Source organism: Spermophilus citellus (genome assembly GCF_964194105.1).
Source record: "Spermophilus citellus genome assembly, chromosome: 2".
Classification (NCBI taxonomy): Eukaryota; Metazoa; Chordata; class Mammalia; order Rodentia; family Sciuridae; genus Spermophilus; species Spermophilus citellus.
Genome location: NC_138183.1, coordinates 75,077,533 through 75,094,675, shown reverse-complemented (window position 1 = coordinate 75,094,675; position 17,143 = coordinate 75,077,533). Strand labels below are relative to the sequence as shown.

At 38.4% G+C, this 17,143-nt stretch overlaps 1 protein-coding gene across 1 annotated transcript in view; it reads right to left on the bottom strand.

Moving 5' to 3' along the window:
* Positions 1-219: 219 nt before the first annotated feature.
* Positions 220-17,143, bottom strand: part of TMC1 (transmembrane channel like 1) — a gene marked incomplete at both ends in the record, with an annotated part of 192,686 nt that continues 175,762 nt past the window's right edge. The window contains one exon of the mRNA XM_081280207.1: positions 220-411. Within this exon, the coding sequence (XP_081136333.1) occupies positions 220-411 (192 nt within the window). The remainder of the gene's footprint in view (positions 412-17,143) is intronic.

Genomic DNA, 17,143 nt, shown 5'->3' with positions numbered 1-17,143 from the left:
GTATTCCTTGTCATTTTTCCCAATAAGCAGCCATCATCTTTGGGTTGTTGTGACTCCTTCCCATCTACATTTCTATTGCTTTGCAGGCACATATAAATCAATAAAATTGTAATATTGCATTTTAAACTTATACAAATGATTTATTTATTACTATTTGTATCATTCATAAATTTGCATTTTCCCTTAACTGAAATTTATCTACGTTGACATTCATATTTTTTAGTACCACATCATTTGAAGTATAAGAATATTCCACAGGGTTACTCGCCGGGCTGGAGGTGGGGGCCGGTCTCCCACTGGGTTTGTGCGTTTTGCGCCCGCCGCAGCGGAGCCGAGCCCGCCGGCTTCTGATTGTCCTTTGCAGCTGCCTACTTGTCCCCGGGCTGTAGGGGCAAGAGCCAGCGCGTCTCCCTAAGACCACGGTTACCAGAGCAGAAAGGGCTCACATAACATATAAATCCTGGGCGACAGCGTGGCTGCAGGCAGTTGAACTGGAGCTCCCCGTGGCTTTCTGAGGCGTGAGTGTGTGGAGGGCGTTTCCTCACCCGCAGCCTGCATCATGCCAGCCCTGTCCACAGGATCTACTAGTGACACAGAAGTGAAATTTAGGAGATAGGGGAAGATGGCGGCGGGAAGTGAGTAAGCCGCTCTGAGCCCCGCGCCGCGGCGTCTGAAAAGATGAGGTAAAGATCATTAAAGGAGATCTGTCGACAAAAACCCAGCACCGTGTCAAGATAGGGGCCTAGGTGGAGTGAATCCGCCACTAATCCAGCCAAGGTGAAGGGAGTACAGCACGACTTCAGCGCGAGCAGTAAGGCTGCAGCCCGAGCCGCCCGGCTCCATCAGCCCCTTCTCCTTCTCCCTCCCCTTCTCCTCTCCGCCTTTCCACCTTGCTTCTTTCTCCCCAGCCGTCTCTCCTCCCAAGCTCAGTCTCTAAATTTAGATCTCAACTTCTTTCCCCCACCCCGCCCGCTCTCCTGCGTGTCCGGTACCCGGACCGCGCGGCCCTGAGGCGCCGCCTCCCCTCCCCCAACCCGCACCCCCTCCCCGGGGGTCCCGAAGGCCGCCGCCACTGCCGCCGCCGCTGCCGCCGCCTCCCACAGAGCACCACAGAGCAGACTCTTCACCGCGCAAATGAGCTGCCGAAGTATATGAAACAGCTGATAAGATGAGCGACAATTTAAAATCCAAGTGATCCGAGAACACGCACTGAGCTCTGGCCCGCTGAATTCAAACTCCCGGTCACCTGCTTCCCGCAGACAAACAGCTATGACTCGGCATTAATTCATCCCGCTGAAACAACTGGTCAGCCCTTCTCATCCTACGAAGGTAAATGCCTACCGAGCCTTCATAAGTAGTGGCCACAGGTTTGAAACGGGGCTTGGGAGAGAAGGACCCACCCGTTGAATTAGTCTCCCGGCAAAGGGAAACCGTGTCATCAGACTGCTGCGGAGGAGATAACTGCGTTGAAACAGGTGTGTGATCCCATAGCCTTGCCTCTCCACACATCGGGAAAACTCTAAGAGCCCCTCCCAGCTCTCCCGTAAGGGCACCTCCCAGCTCTCTTGTGAGTGCTTCAGCCAGCCCGAGGGAATCAGAGGTGGTGCGGGTCTCGCAAGCGGAAATACCGCTCCCACCAGGGCTGACTGCTGAGGCCTCTTGCACCACCTACGGGAAGTGGATACCAGAGGGCAAGTAAAAGCCGCTGAGGATTCTCAGCCCCAAACTCTACAAGCTTAGGGTCTGAGGGAATGGCAAACTGGAAGAGTGTGCCCAGTCGTTCATGAAAACAGGGCTCCCGGGAGCAGCAGACTTGGCGTGTAGCCAGTATTGTGGTGAGAGGGGCCTGGCTAGAGAAAAAGTGGGAAGTGACTAGACACAAGAGGAGGCCCTAGACACTCAGGATTGGAGACTCGCCCAGTCTGGGAAGAGCTTCTGCACAGTGATTGGTTCCCGCGTATTGACAGGAGAAACTTGACCTGGTGGGCACAGCGCCATCTACTGGAAGAGAAGTTAATCAAACTCTAAGACTGCATTTATTAGGTTTTCTTTTTCTTTTTCTTTTCTCCTTTTTTTTTTTTTTGATTTAGGTTTTTCTTTCATTTTCATTTTTTTCTTTCTTGTTGTTTTATTAATTTTTTTTTTACAAAATATTTTTTTAAATTTTTTTTTTCTACTAATTTTAACTTAAATTTTTTAATTATTATTATTATTATTTTTTAATCTTTTTCTTTTTTAGTTCCTATTCTTTTTCTTCTTTAGTCTTCTCATTTTTCTTATCCCCCCTTTTTTCTTGAATTCTACCTGCCTACTCTCATTCTCTTTAGAGACTTCTTCCCTTCCCTTCAAATACCTTTCCTCCCAAGCATCAAACTAATTTATAGGAGTAAACAGTAACTCAGCAGTCAAACAGAACAAGAAACAACATGAGCAGCTTCAAAAAACAAGGAAGAAAAGGAGTACAAACAACGCAGGACAGCCTAAATATTCAGGAGGACCTAGAGTCATCAGAAAAATGGTCATATAAAGAACTCAAGGAACACCTAAGACAGATGGAATGGAACCTTAAAGAGGATACAAGACAGCAAATTCAAGCAGCGAAAGAACACATTGAGAATGCATTTCACAAACAGATAAAAGAAGAAGTTAAGCATCTTTATCAGGAGATAGAGACTATAAAAAATAATCAAACAATAATTCTAGAAATGAAGGAAACGATAAACCAAATTAAAAACTCAATTGAGAGTATCACTAACAGAGTGGAGCAAGTAGAAACCAGAACATCAGATAATGAAGACAAAATACACCATCTTGAAAAGAGTCTAGCCAACTCAGAAAGGCTGGTAAAAAATCACGAGAAAAACATCCAAGAATTATGGGATAACATTAAGAAACCGAACTTACGAGTCATCGGGATAGAAGAAGGTGCAGAGATTCAAACCAAGGGAATGAGAAACTTGCTGAAGGAAATAATTACAGAAAACTTTCCAGAAATAAAAAAGGAAACAGATATACAAATTGAAGATGCATACAGGACACCGAGCACACAAAATCACAGTAGACCAACACCAAGACACATTGTTATGAAGATATCCAATATACAGAACAAAGAGAAAATATTAAAAGCTACAAGAGAAAGGAGACAGATTACATTTAGGGGTAAACCAATACGGTTAACCACGGATTTTTCATCACAGACACTGAAAGCAAGAAGGTCATGGAACAATGTATTTCAAACACTGAAAGACAATGGATGCCAACCAAGAATTCTGTATCCAGCAAAATTAAGCTTCAGGTATGACAAAGAAATAAAAATCGTTCATGATAAACAAAAGTTAAAAGAATTTGCAGCCAGAAAACCAGCATTGCAAAGCATTTTGAGCAAAACACTACACGAGGAAGAAATGAAAAACAATAACCAAAACCATCCATGGGAAGTGCCGCAGTAATGACAGAGGGCAAGGGGAAAGACAATCATGGAGAGACAAACTAAATTTTTTTTTTTTTTAAAAAAGGATAAACAATCAAACATGGATGGAAGTTCAAACCACATATCAATAGTAACTCTGAATGTTAATGGCTTAAACTCTCCAATAAAGCGACATAGGCTGGTATCATGGATTAAAAAAAACAAATCCAACAATATGCTGCCTCCAGGAGACACATCTGATGGGAAAAGACATACACAGGCTGAAGGTGAAAGGATGGGAAAAAATATACCACGCACATGGTCCTCGTAAGCAAGCAGGAGTGGCCATCCTCATATCGAATAAAATCGACTTCAAGACTAAGTTAATCAAAAGGGATAAAGAAGGTCATTATATACTGTTAAAAGGAACCATTCACCAACAAGACATAACAATTATCAATATTTACGCACCAAACAATGGTGCTGCGACATTCACAAAACAAATTCTCCTCAAATTCAAGAATCAAATAGACCACAACACAATAATTATGGGAGACTTCAACACACCTCTCTCACCATTGGACAGATCCTCCAAACAAAAGTTAAATAAAGAAACTATAGAACTCAATACCACAATCAATAACCTAGACTTAACTGACTTATATAGAATATATCAACCATCATCAAATGGATATACTTTCTTCTCAGCAGCACATGGATCCTTCTCAAAAATAGACCATATATTATGCCATAGGGCAAACCTCAGTAAATATAAAGGGGTGGGGATAATACCATGCATTTTATCTGATCATAATGGAATGAAACTGGAAATCAATGATAAAAGAAGGAAGGAAAAATCCTACATCACATGGAAAATGAACAATATGTTACTGAATGATCAATGGGTTACAGAAGACATAAAGGAGGAAATCAAAAAATTCTTAGAGATAAACGAAAATACAGACACAACATATCGGAATCTATGGGACACAATGAAAGCAGTTTTAAGAGGAAAGTTCATCGCCTGGTGGTCATTCCTCAAAAAAAGAAGAAACCAACAAATAAATGAGCTCACACTCCAACTCAAAGCCCTAGAAAAGGAAGAGCAAAACAACAGCAAATGTAGCAGAAGGCAAGAAATAATTAAAATCAGAGCGGAAATTAATGAAATTGAAACAAAAGAAACTATTGAAAAAATTAACAAAACTAAACGTTGGTTCTTCGAAAAAATAAATAAGATCGACAGACCTTTAGCCATGCTAACGAAGAGAAGAAGAGAGAGAACTCAAATTACTAACATACGGGATGAAAAAGGCAATATCACAACAGATGCTACAGAAATACAGAAGACAATTAGAAATTATTTTGAAAATCTATATTCCAATAAAATAGAGGATAGTGAAGACATCGATAAATTTCTTAAGTCATATGATTTGCCCAGACTGAGTCAGGAGGATATAGACAATCTGAACAGACCAATATCAATAGATGAAATTGAAGAAGCCATCAAAAGACTACCAACCAAGAAAAGCCCAGGACCGGATGGGTATACAGCGGAGTTTTACAAAACCTTTAAAGAAGAATTAATACCAATACTTTTCAAGTTATTTCAGGAAATAGAAAAAGAGGGAGCTCTTCCAAATTCATTCTATGAGGCCAACATCACCCTGATCCCGAAACCAGACAAAGACACCTCAAAGAAAGAAAACTACAGACCAATATCTCTAATGAACCTAGATGCAAAAATCCTCAATAAAATTCTGGCGAATCGAATACAAAAACACATCAAAAAAATAGTGCACCATGATCAAGTAGGATTCATCCCTGGGATGCAAGGATGGTTCAACATACGGAAATCAATAAATGTTATTCACCACATCAATAGACTTAAAGATAAGAACCATATGATCATCTCGATAGATGCAGAGAAAGCATTCGACAAAGTACAGCATGCCTTTATGTTCAAAACATTAGAAAAACTAGGGATAACAGGAACTTACCTTGACATTGTAAAAGCTATCTATGCTAAGCCTCAGGCTAGCATCATTCTGAATGGACAAAAGTTGAAGGCATTCCCTCTAAAATCCGGAACAAGACAGGGATGCCCTCTATCTCCACTTCTATTCAATATAGTTCTCGAAACACTGGCCAGAGCAATTAGACAGACGAAAGAAATTAAAGGCATAAAAATTGGAAAAGAAGAACTTAAATTATCACTATTTGCAGATGACATGATTCTATACCTAGAAGACCCAAAAGGGTCTACAAAGAAACTACTAGAACTAATAAATGAATTCAGCAAAGTGGCAGGATATAAAATCAACACGCATAAATCAAAGGCATTTCTGTATATCAGCAACAAAACTTCTGAAATGGAAATGAGGAAAAACACTCCATTCACAATATCCTCAAAAAAAATAAGATACTTGGGAATCAACCTAACAAAAGAGGTGAAAGATTTATACAATGAAAACTACAGAACCCTAAAGAGAGAAGTAGAAGAAGATCTTAGAAGATGGAAAAATATACCCTGTTCATGGATAGGCAGAACAAACATCATCAAAATGGCGATATTACCAAAAGTTCTTTATAGATTTAATGCAATGCCAATCAAAATCCCAACGGCATTTCTTGTAGAAATAGATAAAGCAATCATGAAATTCATATGGAAAAATAAAAGACCCAGAATAGCAAAAGCAATTCTAAGCAGAAAGAGTGAATCAGGCGGTATAGCGATACCAGATTTCAAACTATATTACAGAGCAATAGTGACAAAAACAGCATGGTACTGGTACCAAAACAGGCGGGTGGACCAATGGTATAAAATAGAGGACACAGAGACTAACCCACAAAGTTACAACTATCTTATATTTGATAAAGGGGCTATAAGCATGCAATGGAGGAAGGATAGCATCTTCAACAAATGGTGTTGGGAAAACTGGAAATCCATATGCAACAAAATGAAACTGAATCCCTTTCTCTCGCCATGCACAAAAGTTAACTCAAAATGGATCAAGGAGCTTGATATCAAATCAGAAACTCTGCGTCTGATAGAAGATAAAGTTGGCTCCGATCTACAGATTGTGGGGTCGGGCTCCAAATTCCTTAATAGGACACCCATAGCACAAGAGTTAACAACTAGAATCAACAAATGGGACTTAATTAAACTTAAAAGTTTTTTTTCAGCAAAAGAAACAATAAGAGAGGTAAATAGGGAGCCTACATCCTGGGAACTAATTTTTACGCCTCACACTTCAGATAGAGCCCTAATATCCAGAGTATACAAAGAACTCAAAAAACTAGACAATAAGATAACAAATAACCCAATCAACAAATGGGCCAAGGACCTGAACAGACACTTCTCAGAGGAGGATATACAATCAATCAACAAGTACATGAAAAAATGCTCTCCATCTCTAGCAGTCAGAGAAATGCAAATCAAAACCACCCTAAGATACCATCTCACTCCAGTAAGATTGGCAGCCACTATGAATTCAAACAACAACAAGTGCTGGCGAGGATGTGGAGAAAAGGGTACACTTGTACATTGCTGGTGGGACTGCAAATTGGTGCGGCCAATTTGGAAAGCAGTTTGGAGATTCCTGGGAAAGCTGGGAATGGAACCACCATTTGACCCTGCTATTGCCCTTCTCGGACTATTCCCTGAAGACCTTAAAAGAGCATGCTACAGGGACACTGCCACATCGATGTTCATAGCAGCACAATTCACAATAGCTAGACTGTGGAACCAACCCAGATGCCCTTCAATAGACGAATGGATAAAAAAAATGTGGCATCTATACACAATGGAGTACTATGCAGCAATAAAAAATGACAAAATCATAGAATTTTCAGGGAAATGGATGGCATTAGAGCAGATTATGCTTAGTGAAGCTAGCCAAACCCTAAAAAACAGATACCAAATGTCTTCTTTGATATAATGAGAGCAAGTATGAACAGAGCAGGGAGGAAGAGTAGGAAGAAAAGAGTAACATTAAACAGAGACTTGAGATGGGAGGGAAAGGGAGAGAAAAGGGAAATTGCATGGAAATGAAGGGAGACACTCATTGCTAAACAAAATTACATATAAGAGGTTGTGAGGGGAATGGGAAAATAAACAAAGAGAGAAATGAATTACAGTAGATGGGGTAGAGAGAGAAGATGGGAGGGGAGGGGAGGGGGGATAGTAGGGGATAGGAAAGGTAGCAGAATACAACAGTCACTAATATGGCATTATGTAAAATTGTGGATGTGTAACTGACGTGATTCTGCAATCTGCATTTGGGGTAAAATTGGGAGTTCATAACCCATGTCAATCTAATGTATGAAATATAATATGTCAAGAGCTTTGTAATGTTGTGAACAACCAATAAAAAAAATGTAAAAAAAAAAAAATAAATAAATAAATAAATAAATAAATGTAAATCCCAGAAGCGAGCCCCAGTATAAAACAAAACAAAACAAAACAAAACAAAAAAAAAAAAAAAACAAACAAACAAAAAAAAAAAAAGTACAAAAAGGGTTTAAGCTTAAGAAATTAAGTTTAATAAAGTGAAAATTGAAGTATGCATTTTCCATCATGGAACTAAAGGATCTATCAACATATACAACTCTTTCTGTAACATGCCAGACACAGATAGAATTATGTATTATGTATTTTTCATTGGAGCTAAGAGAAGGAACTGTCAGTACATTTATGTCTCCATGTACCAAATCTACAGATAATTAACTGCCAAAGACAGGAACCTAGTGGGCCTATGACTTCAGCTATATTAAGCTTCTTAGTATAGCCATGGGTTTTACATTTTATATTTTTAAGTTTTACCTATTGTTATATTTTTGAAGCTGATGGGGCATTGCAAACCTGAAAATCCAGTGCCATCTTGACTGAAATTTTCATGTATTGGATTTTTAAAATGTAAAGATATTTTTAAAGGCTTTCTCTTCTAATTAACCACACACTTATTTAGGCTTTATTTTTCTTTGCATGCTCAGGCTCTGACACATAGCAAATGTTCAATAAATATTTTTAAAGGATTTCCTGAGAAGGTAACATTCTGTAAATAATGTTTAAAAATATTGAAAAAGGAGTACAGAAGAGATAAACAGGCAGAGACCACAAATTCATATATTTAAGGATCATTTTTCATGATCATTCCTGCTAGTGAATCTTGTAAAGGCAATATGTAGCTGATTGGTTGAGAAACAGTGTCTTAAACATTTTTCAGAACAGTCTCACACTCTTTGTGGGTGGGGAAAATGCATCCAACACTGAGGCCTTTCTGGAAACATGGAAAACTCCTCTGGAGTCGGTCAGACTTGATTTATTTCCTCATACATTTCTGGGTAGTGAATGCTTTCCAGTCCATTGAACATCATCATGATGACTTTATTATCAAAGCTTTTGAATTTGAATTGAGTAATGACATTGACTTTGTGAGATAATTTAGCCCCCCCTTTTTAAAGAAGTGTATGATAGTACATTTTTTTTTTTATTTACCAATATATCAGACATATCCCTAAGTTCATACTAGTGTAATGATTAGTCAGGATTTAAAATAAATTTTACTTCTCAACTTTCTGATCACACCCCTTTGAATTCTAGATTCCATTTTTAAGCTGATGTGCCCTGTGGCTCAAGAGAGGAAGGATGCTTGTCATTAATCAATCATGTCATCATCTTTTGTGCTCCATATTGCCTTTTGATCTCCTGTTCTACAAAATTGATACCCAACCACTACACATGAATCCAAGTGTAACCAGTCCTGCTACCCCTTACTATTGTTGTTTCAAACTCTAAGATGCTCTTTCTCCTCAGCATCTATTTTTATGACTCTTATTCACACATGTCCTTGAATGAACCTTGAAATTCAACATTGCCACTGCTAGGGTTTAAATGTGTCCCCCAAAAAAGTTTATGTGCAAGTGTTGAGAGGTAGGGCATTTAAGAGGTCTTTTGTTCTCATTAATAAATTAATATCATGGTCATGAACGTGAGCTTGTTATCTCAAAGGTGAGATCTTTATAACAAATGAGTTTAGCCCCCTCTCACCCCTTGCTGTCTGTTTGATGCTTTCCGCCATGTTATAATGAAGCAAGAAGGCCCTCACCAGATGCAATCCCTGGATCTTGGAATTCCCAGCCTCCACAACCATGAGCCAAATAAATTTCTGTTCATTGCAAATTACCCAGCCAGTCATAGTCTCAGAAAAATATTATAAAAATATTTAGTCAAGGTATGTGCATTTAATATTTTGCTGTAGATATTACATAATTGTGGTAGATTGTTTATGAAGATGACCGCAAAGTTCTCCCATGTCCCTCTGCAGAATAACTTTACCATTTCTCACATTCAGAAGTGGTGCCTATTCACCCCTTGTCCATACTTTGGTTTAATATTTCAACTTCTTTTGACACGTTCCTGGCTTGGTAGCTTGGTAGGTATCCATTAGTAGATGAATAGATAAAGATAGTATGGTTATGTATACATGATAGAGTTTTATTCTTCCATAAAGAAGAACAAAATTATGCTATTTGCAAAAAAAATTGATGGAACTTGAGAGCACCTTGTGAAGCAAAATAAGCCAGATTCAGAAAATCAAATGCCATTTTTTTTTCTTGCATATGGAAGCTAGAAATTAAAGGGTGGGAGGGGACCAATTCAAGAATGGGATTTCATGAAAATAGGAGGAAGTCCAGTAAGTTAGAGGAAGGGGACCAGTGGGAGGGAAATGGGCATGAAAGGGAAAGTTCTGGAGAATGAAACTAAATGAACTGTGTTATGTGTGTAAATGAATGTCAAAACAAATCCCACTATTATGTATAATTATAATGCGCCAATAACAAATTTAAAGAAAAATCCAAAGCTTGGGCTTAAACATGTCATGAAGCTTTTTCTTTCATTTTCTTAGAACTCTGAGATCTCTATCCTGTGAAGAAGTCCAGTCTTGGTTACAGGAGGAGAAACCATGTGGAGTAGAATCAAGAATTTCCTGCACCCCAGCTGTCAAGCAGTTCCAACTGCCAGAGAGAGATGGATTCGATCCTGGACATTCCTGTGCAGCTTCCAGATGAATACAGCTGCTGGAGGGAATCTAGACCAGCAGAACTACTCAGACAATCCTCAGGGTCTTCTGAACTAATAAATCATTATAATTTCAAAACTACATTTTGGTGTGACTGTTTACACAGCAATAACATAAAGTCAACAAAGGTGGAGAAAATAATAATTTGAAAGAAAATTTTCAGTTGATTTAAATTTTCTCAACATACTTAAAGGGCAATGCAGACTTTGGAAAGAAATGAGAATATTTTTGTATCCCTTTCATTGGAGCTTCTAAGATCCTTCACAAAAGGAGTCAGAGAACGTGAAACATTGTCCCCTTCCTTCTTCTGTAAAACAAATAGATTGTGAGCTGTTTCCCTACCAGCAGATTTATGAAGTTTGTTTCTGTACCACTGAAGTAACTTTGTTGATATTTAGTTTTATTTCTCTCAGTACTGAACCTAAATCCACTGAAATCTTTCTCCATTTTGTCGATCACTAAATGTTGACTTGTAGACAAAATCAGAGTTTCCAATTGCATGTAAAAATATCAAACTTCTCCTATTTTGATAAAAATAAGAGTTCATTGCAAGGAAATTAAAGTTCACAAAATTAATAAGAGGCTTTCATTGTTTAATCCTCATTGTATAAGTATTGTCTTGGAAAATTAAAATGCTGGGTTTCAGGTAGCAAACAAATCTATAGCTTGCAATGCTCATTTGTCAACTGTGTGTAATGAACTATGAACATCCTCAGGCCAAGGATGTCTGCTATCCCATGCCTTTTCTTGTTGAGAGCCACAGTAGAGTTGGGATGGCACCTGGCATTGCCAGAAGGAGTGGTTGAGAGGTGATGCTGTTAAGATGATGATAATTATTTCTCTCCTTGTTTATTTTCCCATTCCCCTCACAGCCTCTTATATGTAATTTTGTAAAACAATGAGGATCTCCATTAGATGGGGTAGATAGAGAAGATGGGAGGGAAGGGGAGGGGGGATAGTATAGGATAGGAAAGGTAGCAGAATACAACAGTTACTAGTATGGCATTATGTAAAAATGTGGATGTGTAACTGATATGATTTTGCAATCTGTGTTTGGGGTAAAAATGGGAGTTCATAACTCACTCGAAGCTTATGTATGAAATATGATATGTCAAGAGCTTTGTAATGTTTTGAACAACCAATAAAAAAAGAAAAGAAAAAAAGATGATGATAATTAAATTAAGCTGTGTATAATTGCTGTGACTGGATGATGCTGGATTGAAACAGGCTGTGTATTCAGTTGTATATAGACCCCTGCTGTCCGGCAATAGGGTGGCTCCTGCTGCCTCAGGCGCCCACTACTTTTGAGTTCTCCCACGGAATTCCAGGTTGAGGGCCGAGAGAGTTCCTGGGGAGTGCGCGTGAGAGTTCAGCAATAAAGTAGTTCCTGTTTGAACCTACAAGTGCCTCGTGGCGGCTCGGTTATTTTGTGCCCAGCCAGACTGCGGCATTTTCTCATGAGAGAGTTAATTCATTCCTTCTTCCCCTACGATAAACCAAGGATGATAGAAACTTCTCTTGAGGGTGATAAAGGAAGGGCAGAGTGGGAGGGATTCTTCTCTCTCACTGATTTTGTTCCTTTAAAATGTTGATTATACATTAAACACAATGAAATATTACTTAGCATTAAAAGAGGATAAAATTATGGCATTTCAGGTAAATGGATAGAGTTGGTAAATATCATGCTAAGCAAAGTAAGCCAATCCCCAAAACCTAAAAGCTGAAAATTCTCTCTGAAAAGTGGATGCTGATCCATAATGGGGGTGGAGAAAAATGGAAAAACTGTGAATGGGCAAAGGAGAAGGTAGAGAGGGGAGGGAGCATGGGTATAGGAAAGATGGTGGAATGAGATGAACATCATTACCCTAGGTACATGTATGACTGCACATATGGTGTGACACTACGTCGTGTACAACCAGAGAAATGAAAAGTTGTGCTTCAATAGTGTATGATGAATCAAAAATGCATTCTGCTGTCATATATACCTAATTAAAATAAATAAAATTTTAAAAAGCGTTGAATATTCAAATTCTAATAACAAAGCAGTGAATGTCATAAAGAAATTAAGAGATGAAGATTCTGACAAACACCTGTTAACTGGAAGAGTGTAGGTCATGAGGAAGGTGTGAGCTTAGCAACTGTGAGCTTAGGAGATCTGAAGCAAAGAAAGTTGCCAACAGTTATATGGCCTGTCATTTCAATATCATAGAATAATGGAACCCAACATTTAATCAGAAAGTGCTGATTCATATGTTAAAGCAATTATTGCTATAAGAATGTTTCATTTTCATGTATAAAAAATAAAAATAAAAACCAAACCACTGGTGATCAAATTACCTCCCAGACACAAGCTAAAGAAACCACTTAATACCATTTCTCTTCTAAAGAACCTCCTTTGTCTCCAACTCTGCATTTGTAAGAGCCTCTACTTCTATCTGTAGTATAGCAATGAAGTTTGAAAATGGAAATGCTAAGCATATTTCAATTCAGTAGAAAGGATATGATCTTTCCCGGTCACACCAAAATCTAGCAATAACAGAATATATATTTTAAGGGATTCAGCCACACTGAAACATAAAATGGAGAACTTAAATGAGAAATTATGAGAAATTCTGGAAACACAAAAGGTCAACATCCTGGATTTATGAGGAAACTCATATTATGAGAAAAGTATGAGAACTTTCCAGCAGTAAAAGTGGGAATAGTACCCCAGACCTCCTATACTGACATTTCAATGTGGAAATCCTTTCCTCATTATTTCTTGGGAAATTCTCGTTTTTCAGAATCTCAAGAAAACCCCTTGAGAAATAAAGCAAAAAGGGAAAGCTATTCAATTTGTCTATGAGGATTGAAAACCAAAAATTATCTTAGCAAAAGTTAATAGGAGGTTCACAGGTTGTTTTAGTCAGCTTTTTCACTGCTTCAACTAAAAGACCTAACCAAAAAAATTGTAGAGAAGGAAAAGTTTATTTAAGGGCTCATGGTTTCAAGATCTTAGTCCATAGAAGGCTGGCTCTATTTTTCAGGTCTCAAGGTGAGGCAGACATCATGGTGGAAGAATATGGGGGGCGGAGGGAAGCAGCTCACGTCATGATCAGAAAGAGAGAGAGAGAGAGAGAGAGCTGTGTGGAAATATGTATCCCAAAGCCATGACCCAATTCCCACCTCCTCCAGCCACACCTTCTTACTTCAGTTACTACTCAGTTAATTTTTATCCATGGATTAATTCACTGATTGGGTTAATCCTTTCACAACCCAATCATTTCTCCTCTGAACCTTCTTGCACTGTCTTACATGTGAGCTTCTGGGGACACCTCACATCCAAACCATAACACAGATATTTGTTAGATATAAGAAAAGCAGAGCAAGGTTACTAGTCTTATTTTCTCATTATAAATTTTCCTGCTTATATTTACTATATATAAAGTTGTGGATTTTTTAAATTATTTTATTGTTGGTTGTTCAAAACATTACATAGTTCTTAATATACCATATTTCACAGATTGATTCAAGTGGGTTATGAACTCCCATTTTTACCCGGTATACAGATTGCTGTGTCACATCAGTTACATTTCCATTGATTTACAAATTGCCTTTCTAGTGACTGATGTATTCTGCTGTCTATCCCATTCTCCACTGTCCCCCCTCCCCTCCCCTCCCCTCCCCTTCTCTCTCTCCATCTCCTCTACTATAAATCGTTTCTTCCACTTATATAATTTTTCTCCTACTCCTCCTTTCCTCTTATATGTAGTTGTGTATAACCCTGAGGCTCACCTTCCAATTCCATGCAATTTCCCTTAACTCTCACTTTCCCTCCCGCCTATCATCCCTGTTTAATGTTAATCTTCTTCTCCAGCTCTTCGTCTCTACCCTGTCCTTGGTTACTCCCCTTATATCAAAGAAGACATTTGACATTTGTTTTTTAAGGATTGGCTAGCTTCACTTAGCATAATCTGCTCTAATGCCATCCATTTCCCTCCAAATTCTATGATTTTGTCATTTCTTATTGCAGAGTAATACTCCATTGTGTATAAATGCCACATTTTTTTAATCCATTCATCTATTGAAGGGCTTCTAGGTTGGTTCCACAATCTTGCTATCGTGAATTGTGCTGCTATGAACATCGATATAGCAGTGTCCCTGTAGCATGCTCTTGTTAGGTCTTTAGTGAATAGACCGAGAAGGGGAATAGCTGGGTCAAATGGTGGTTCCATTCCCAGCTTTCCAAGAAATCTCCATACTGCTTTCCAAATTGGCTGCACCATTTTGCAGTCCCACCAACAATGAACAAGTGTACCCATTTCCCCGCATCCTCGCCAGCACTTGTTGTTGTTGGACTTCTTAATGGCTGCCAATCTTACTGGAGTGAGATGGTATCTTAGGGTGGTTTTGATTTGCATTTCTCTGACTGCTAGCAATGTTGAGCATTTTTTCATGTACTTGTTGATTGATTGTATGTCCTCCTCTGAGAAGTGTCTTTACCCCACACACTTCAGATAGAGCCCTAATATCCAGAGTATACAAAGAACTCAAAAAATTAGATAATAAGATAACAAATAACCCAATCAACAAATGGGCTAAAGTTGTGTTTTTGTGTATGTGTTTGTGTGTGTGTGTGCGCACGCTCCAGCATTAGAAGGATATATCATATATGTATAAGTCAAGGTTTGTCTTATGAGTGCTAAATAATCCTCAAGATTCTTAAAAATTGGTGTTTTTATTAGTGCATTACAGGTTTACATATTTTTAGGGTTATATTCATAAATGTATATAACATAATATGCTCCATTTCAATCCCTATTCCCAATTACTACCCCCTTCACTCTCCACCACTCTCATCCTGATCCTTTTTCTCTACTCTGTTGGTCTTCCTTCTAATTTATTTTTAATAGATGTATAATAGTTACACATGAAAGTGCAATTCATTGGGATATCTTCAGACATGTTCATAGCATAATTTGGTCATTTTCATTCCACAGTTCCTATCCCTCCCCTGTACCCCTCCATTCCACTTTCTCTACTCTACTGTTTTATCTTCTATTTTCATGACAGTCCCACTTTTTAAAAAATTCTTTTATTTTTTTTCTGGCTTCCACATATGAAAGAAATTCCTGACACTTGACTATCTGAGTCTGGCTTATTTCACTTAGCATTATATTTTCCAGTTCCATTCATTTACAAGCAAATGACATAATTTCATTCTTCATTCTGGCTAGTAAAATTCCATTGTGTATGTATGCCACATTTCCTTGATCCATTCAACTATTGAATTCCTTAAAGATTCTTTACTCAAAACATAATTGACAGTAAAATACTAATAATTTCACTAGGCATTTTTTGAAAGTTTAGAAAACTGTCTTAAGAACTACGATATTTCTTGTAGAAATAGATAAAGCAATTATGAAATTCATATGGAAAAATAAAAGACCCAGAATAGCAAAAGCAATTCTAAGCAGGAAGTGTGAATCAGGCGGTATAGCGATACCAGATTTCAAACTATATTACAGAGCAATAGTGACAAAAACAGCATGGTACTGGTACCAAAACAGGCGGGTGGACCAATGGTATAGAATAGAGGACACAGAGACTAATCCACAAAGTTACAACTATCTTATATTTGATAAAGGGGCTAAAAGCATGCAATGGAGGAAGGATAGCATCTTCAACAAATGGTGTTGGGAAAACTGGAAATCCATATGCAACAAAATGAAACTGAATCCCTTTCTCTCGCCATGCACAAAAGTTAACTCAAAATGGATCAAGGAGCTTGATATCAAATCAGAGACTCTGCGTCTGATAGAAGAAAAAGTTGGCTCCGATCTACATATTGTGGGGTCAGGCTCCAAATTCCTTAATAGGACACCCATAGCACAAGAGTTAATAACAAGAATCAACAAATGGGACTTACTTAAACTAAAAAGTTTTTTCTCAGCAAGAGAAACAATAAGAGAGGTAAATAGGGAGCCTACATCCTGGGAACAAATTTTTACTCCTCACACTTCAGATAGAGCCCTAATATCCAGAGTATACAAAGAACTCAAAAAATTAGACAATAAGATAACAAATAACCCAATCAACAAATGGGCCAAGGACCTGAACAGACACTTCTCAGAGGAGGATATACAATCAATCAACAAGTACATGAAAAAATGCTCTCCATCTCTAGCAGTCAGAGAAATGCAAATCAAAACCACCCTAAGATACCATCTCACTCCAGTAAGATTGGCAGCCACTATGAAGTCAAACAACAAGTAGTGCTGGCGAGGATGTGGAGAAAAGGGTACACTTGTACATTGCTGGTGGGACTGCAAATTGGTGCGGCCAATTTGGAAAGCAGTTTGGAGATTCCTGGGAAAGATGGGAATGGAACCACCATTTGACCCTGCTATTGCTCTTCTCAGACTATTCCCTGAAGACCTTAAAAGAGCATGCTACAGGGATACTGCCACATCGATGTTCATAGCAGCACAATTCACAATAGCTAGACTGTGGAACCAACCCAGATGCCCTTCAATAGATGAATGGATAAAAAAAATGTGGCATCTATACACAATGGAGTACTATGCAGCAATAAAAAATGACAAAATCATAGAATTTGCAGGGAAATGGATGGCACTAGAGCAGATTATGCTTAGTGAAGCTAGCCAAC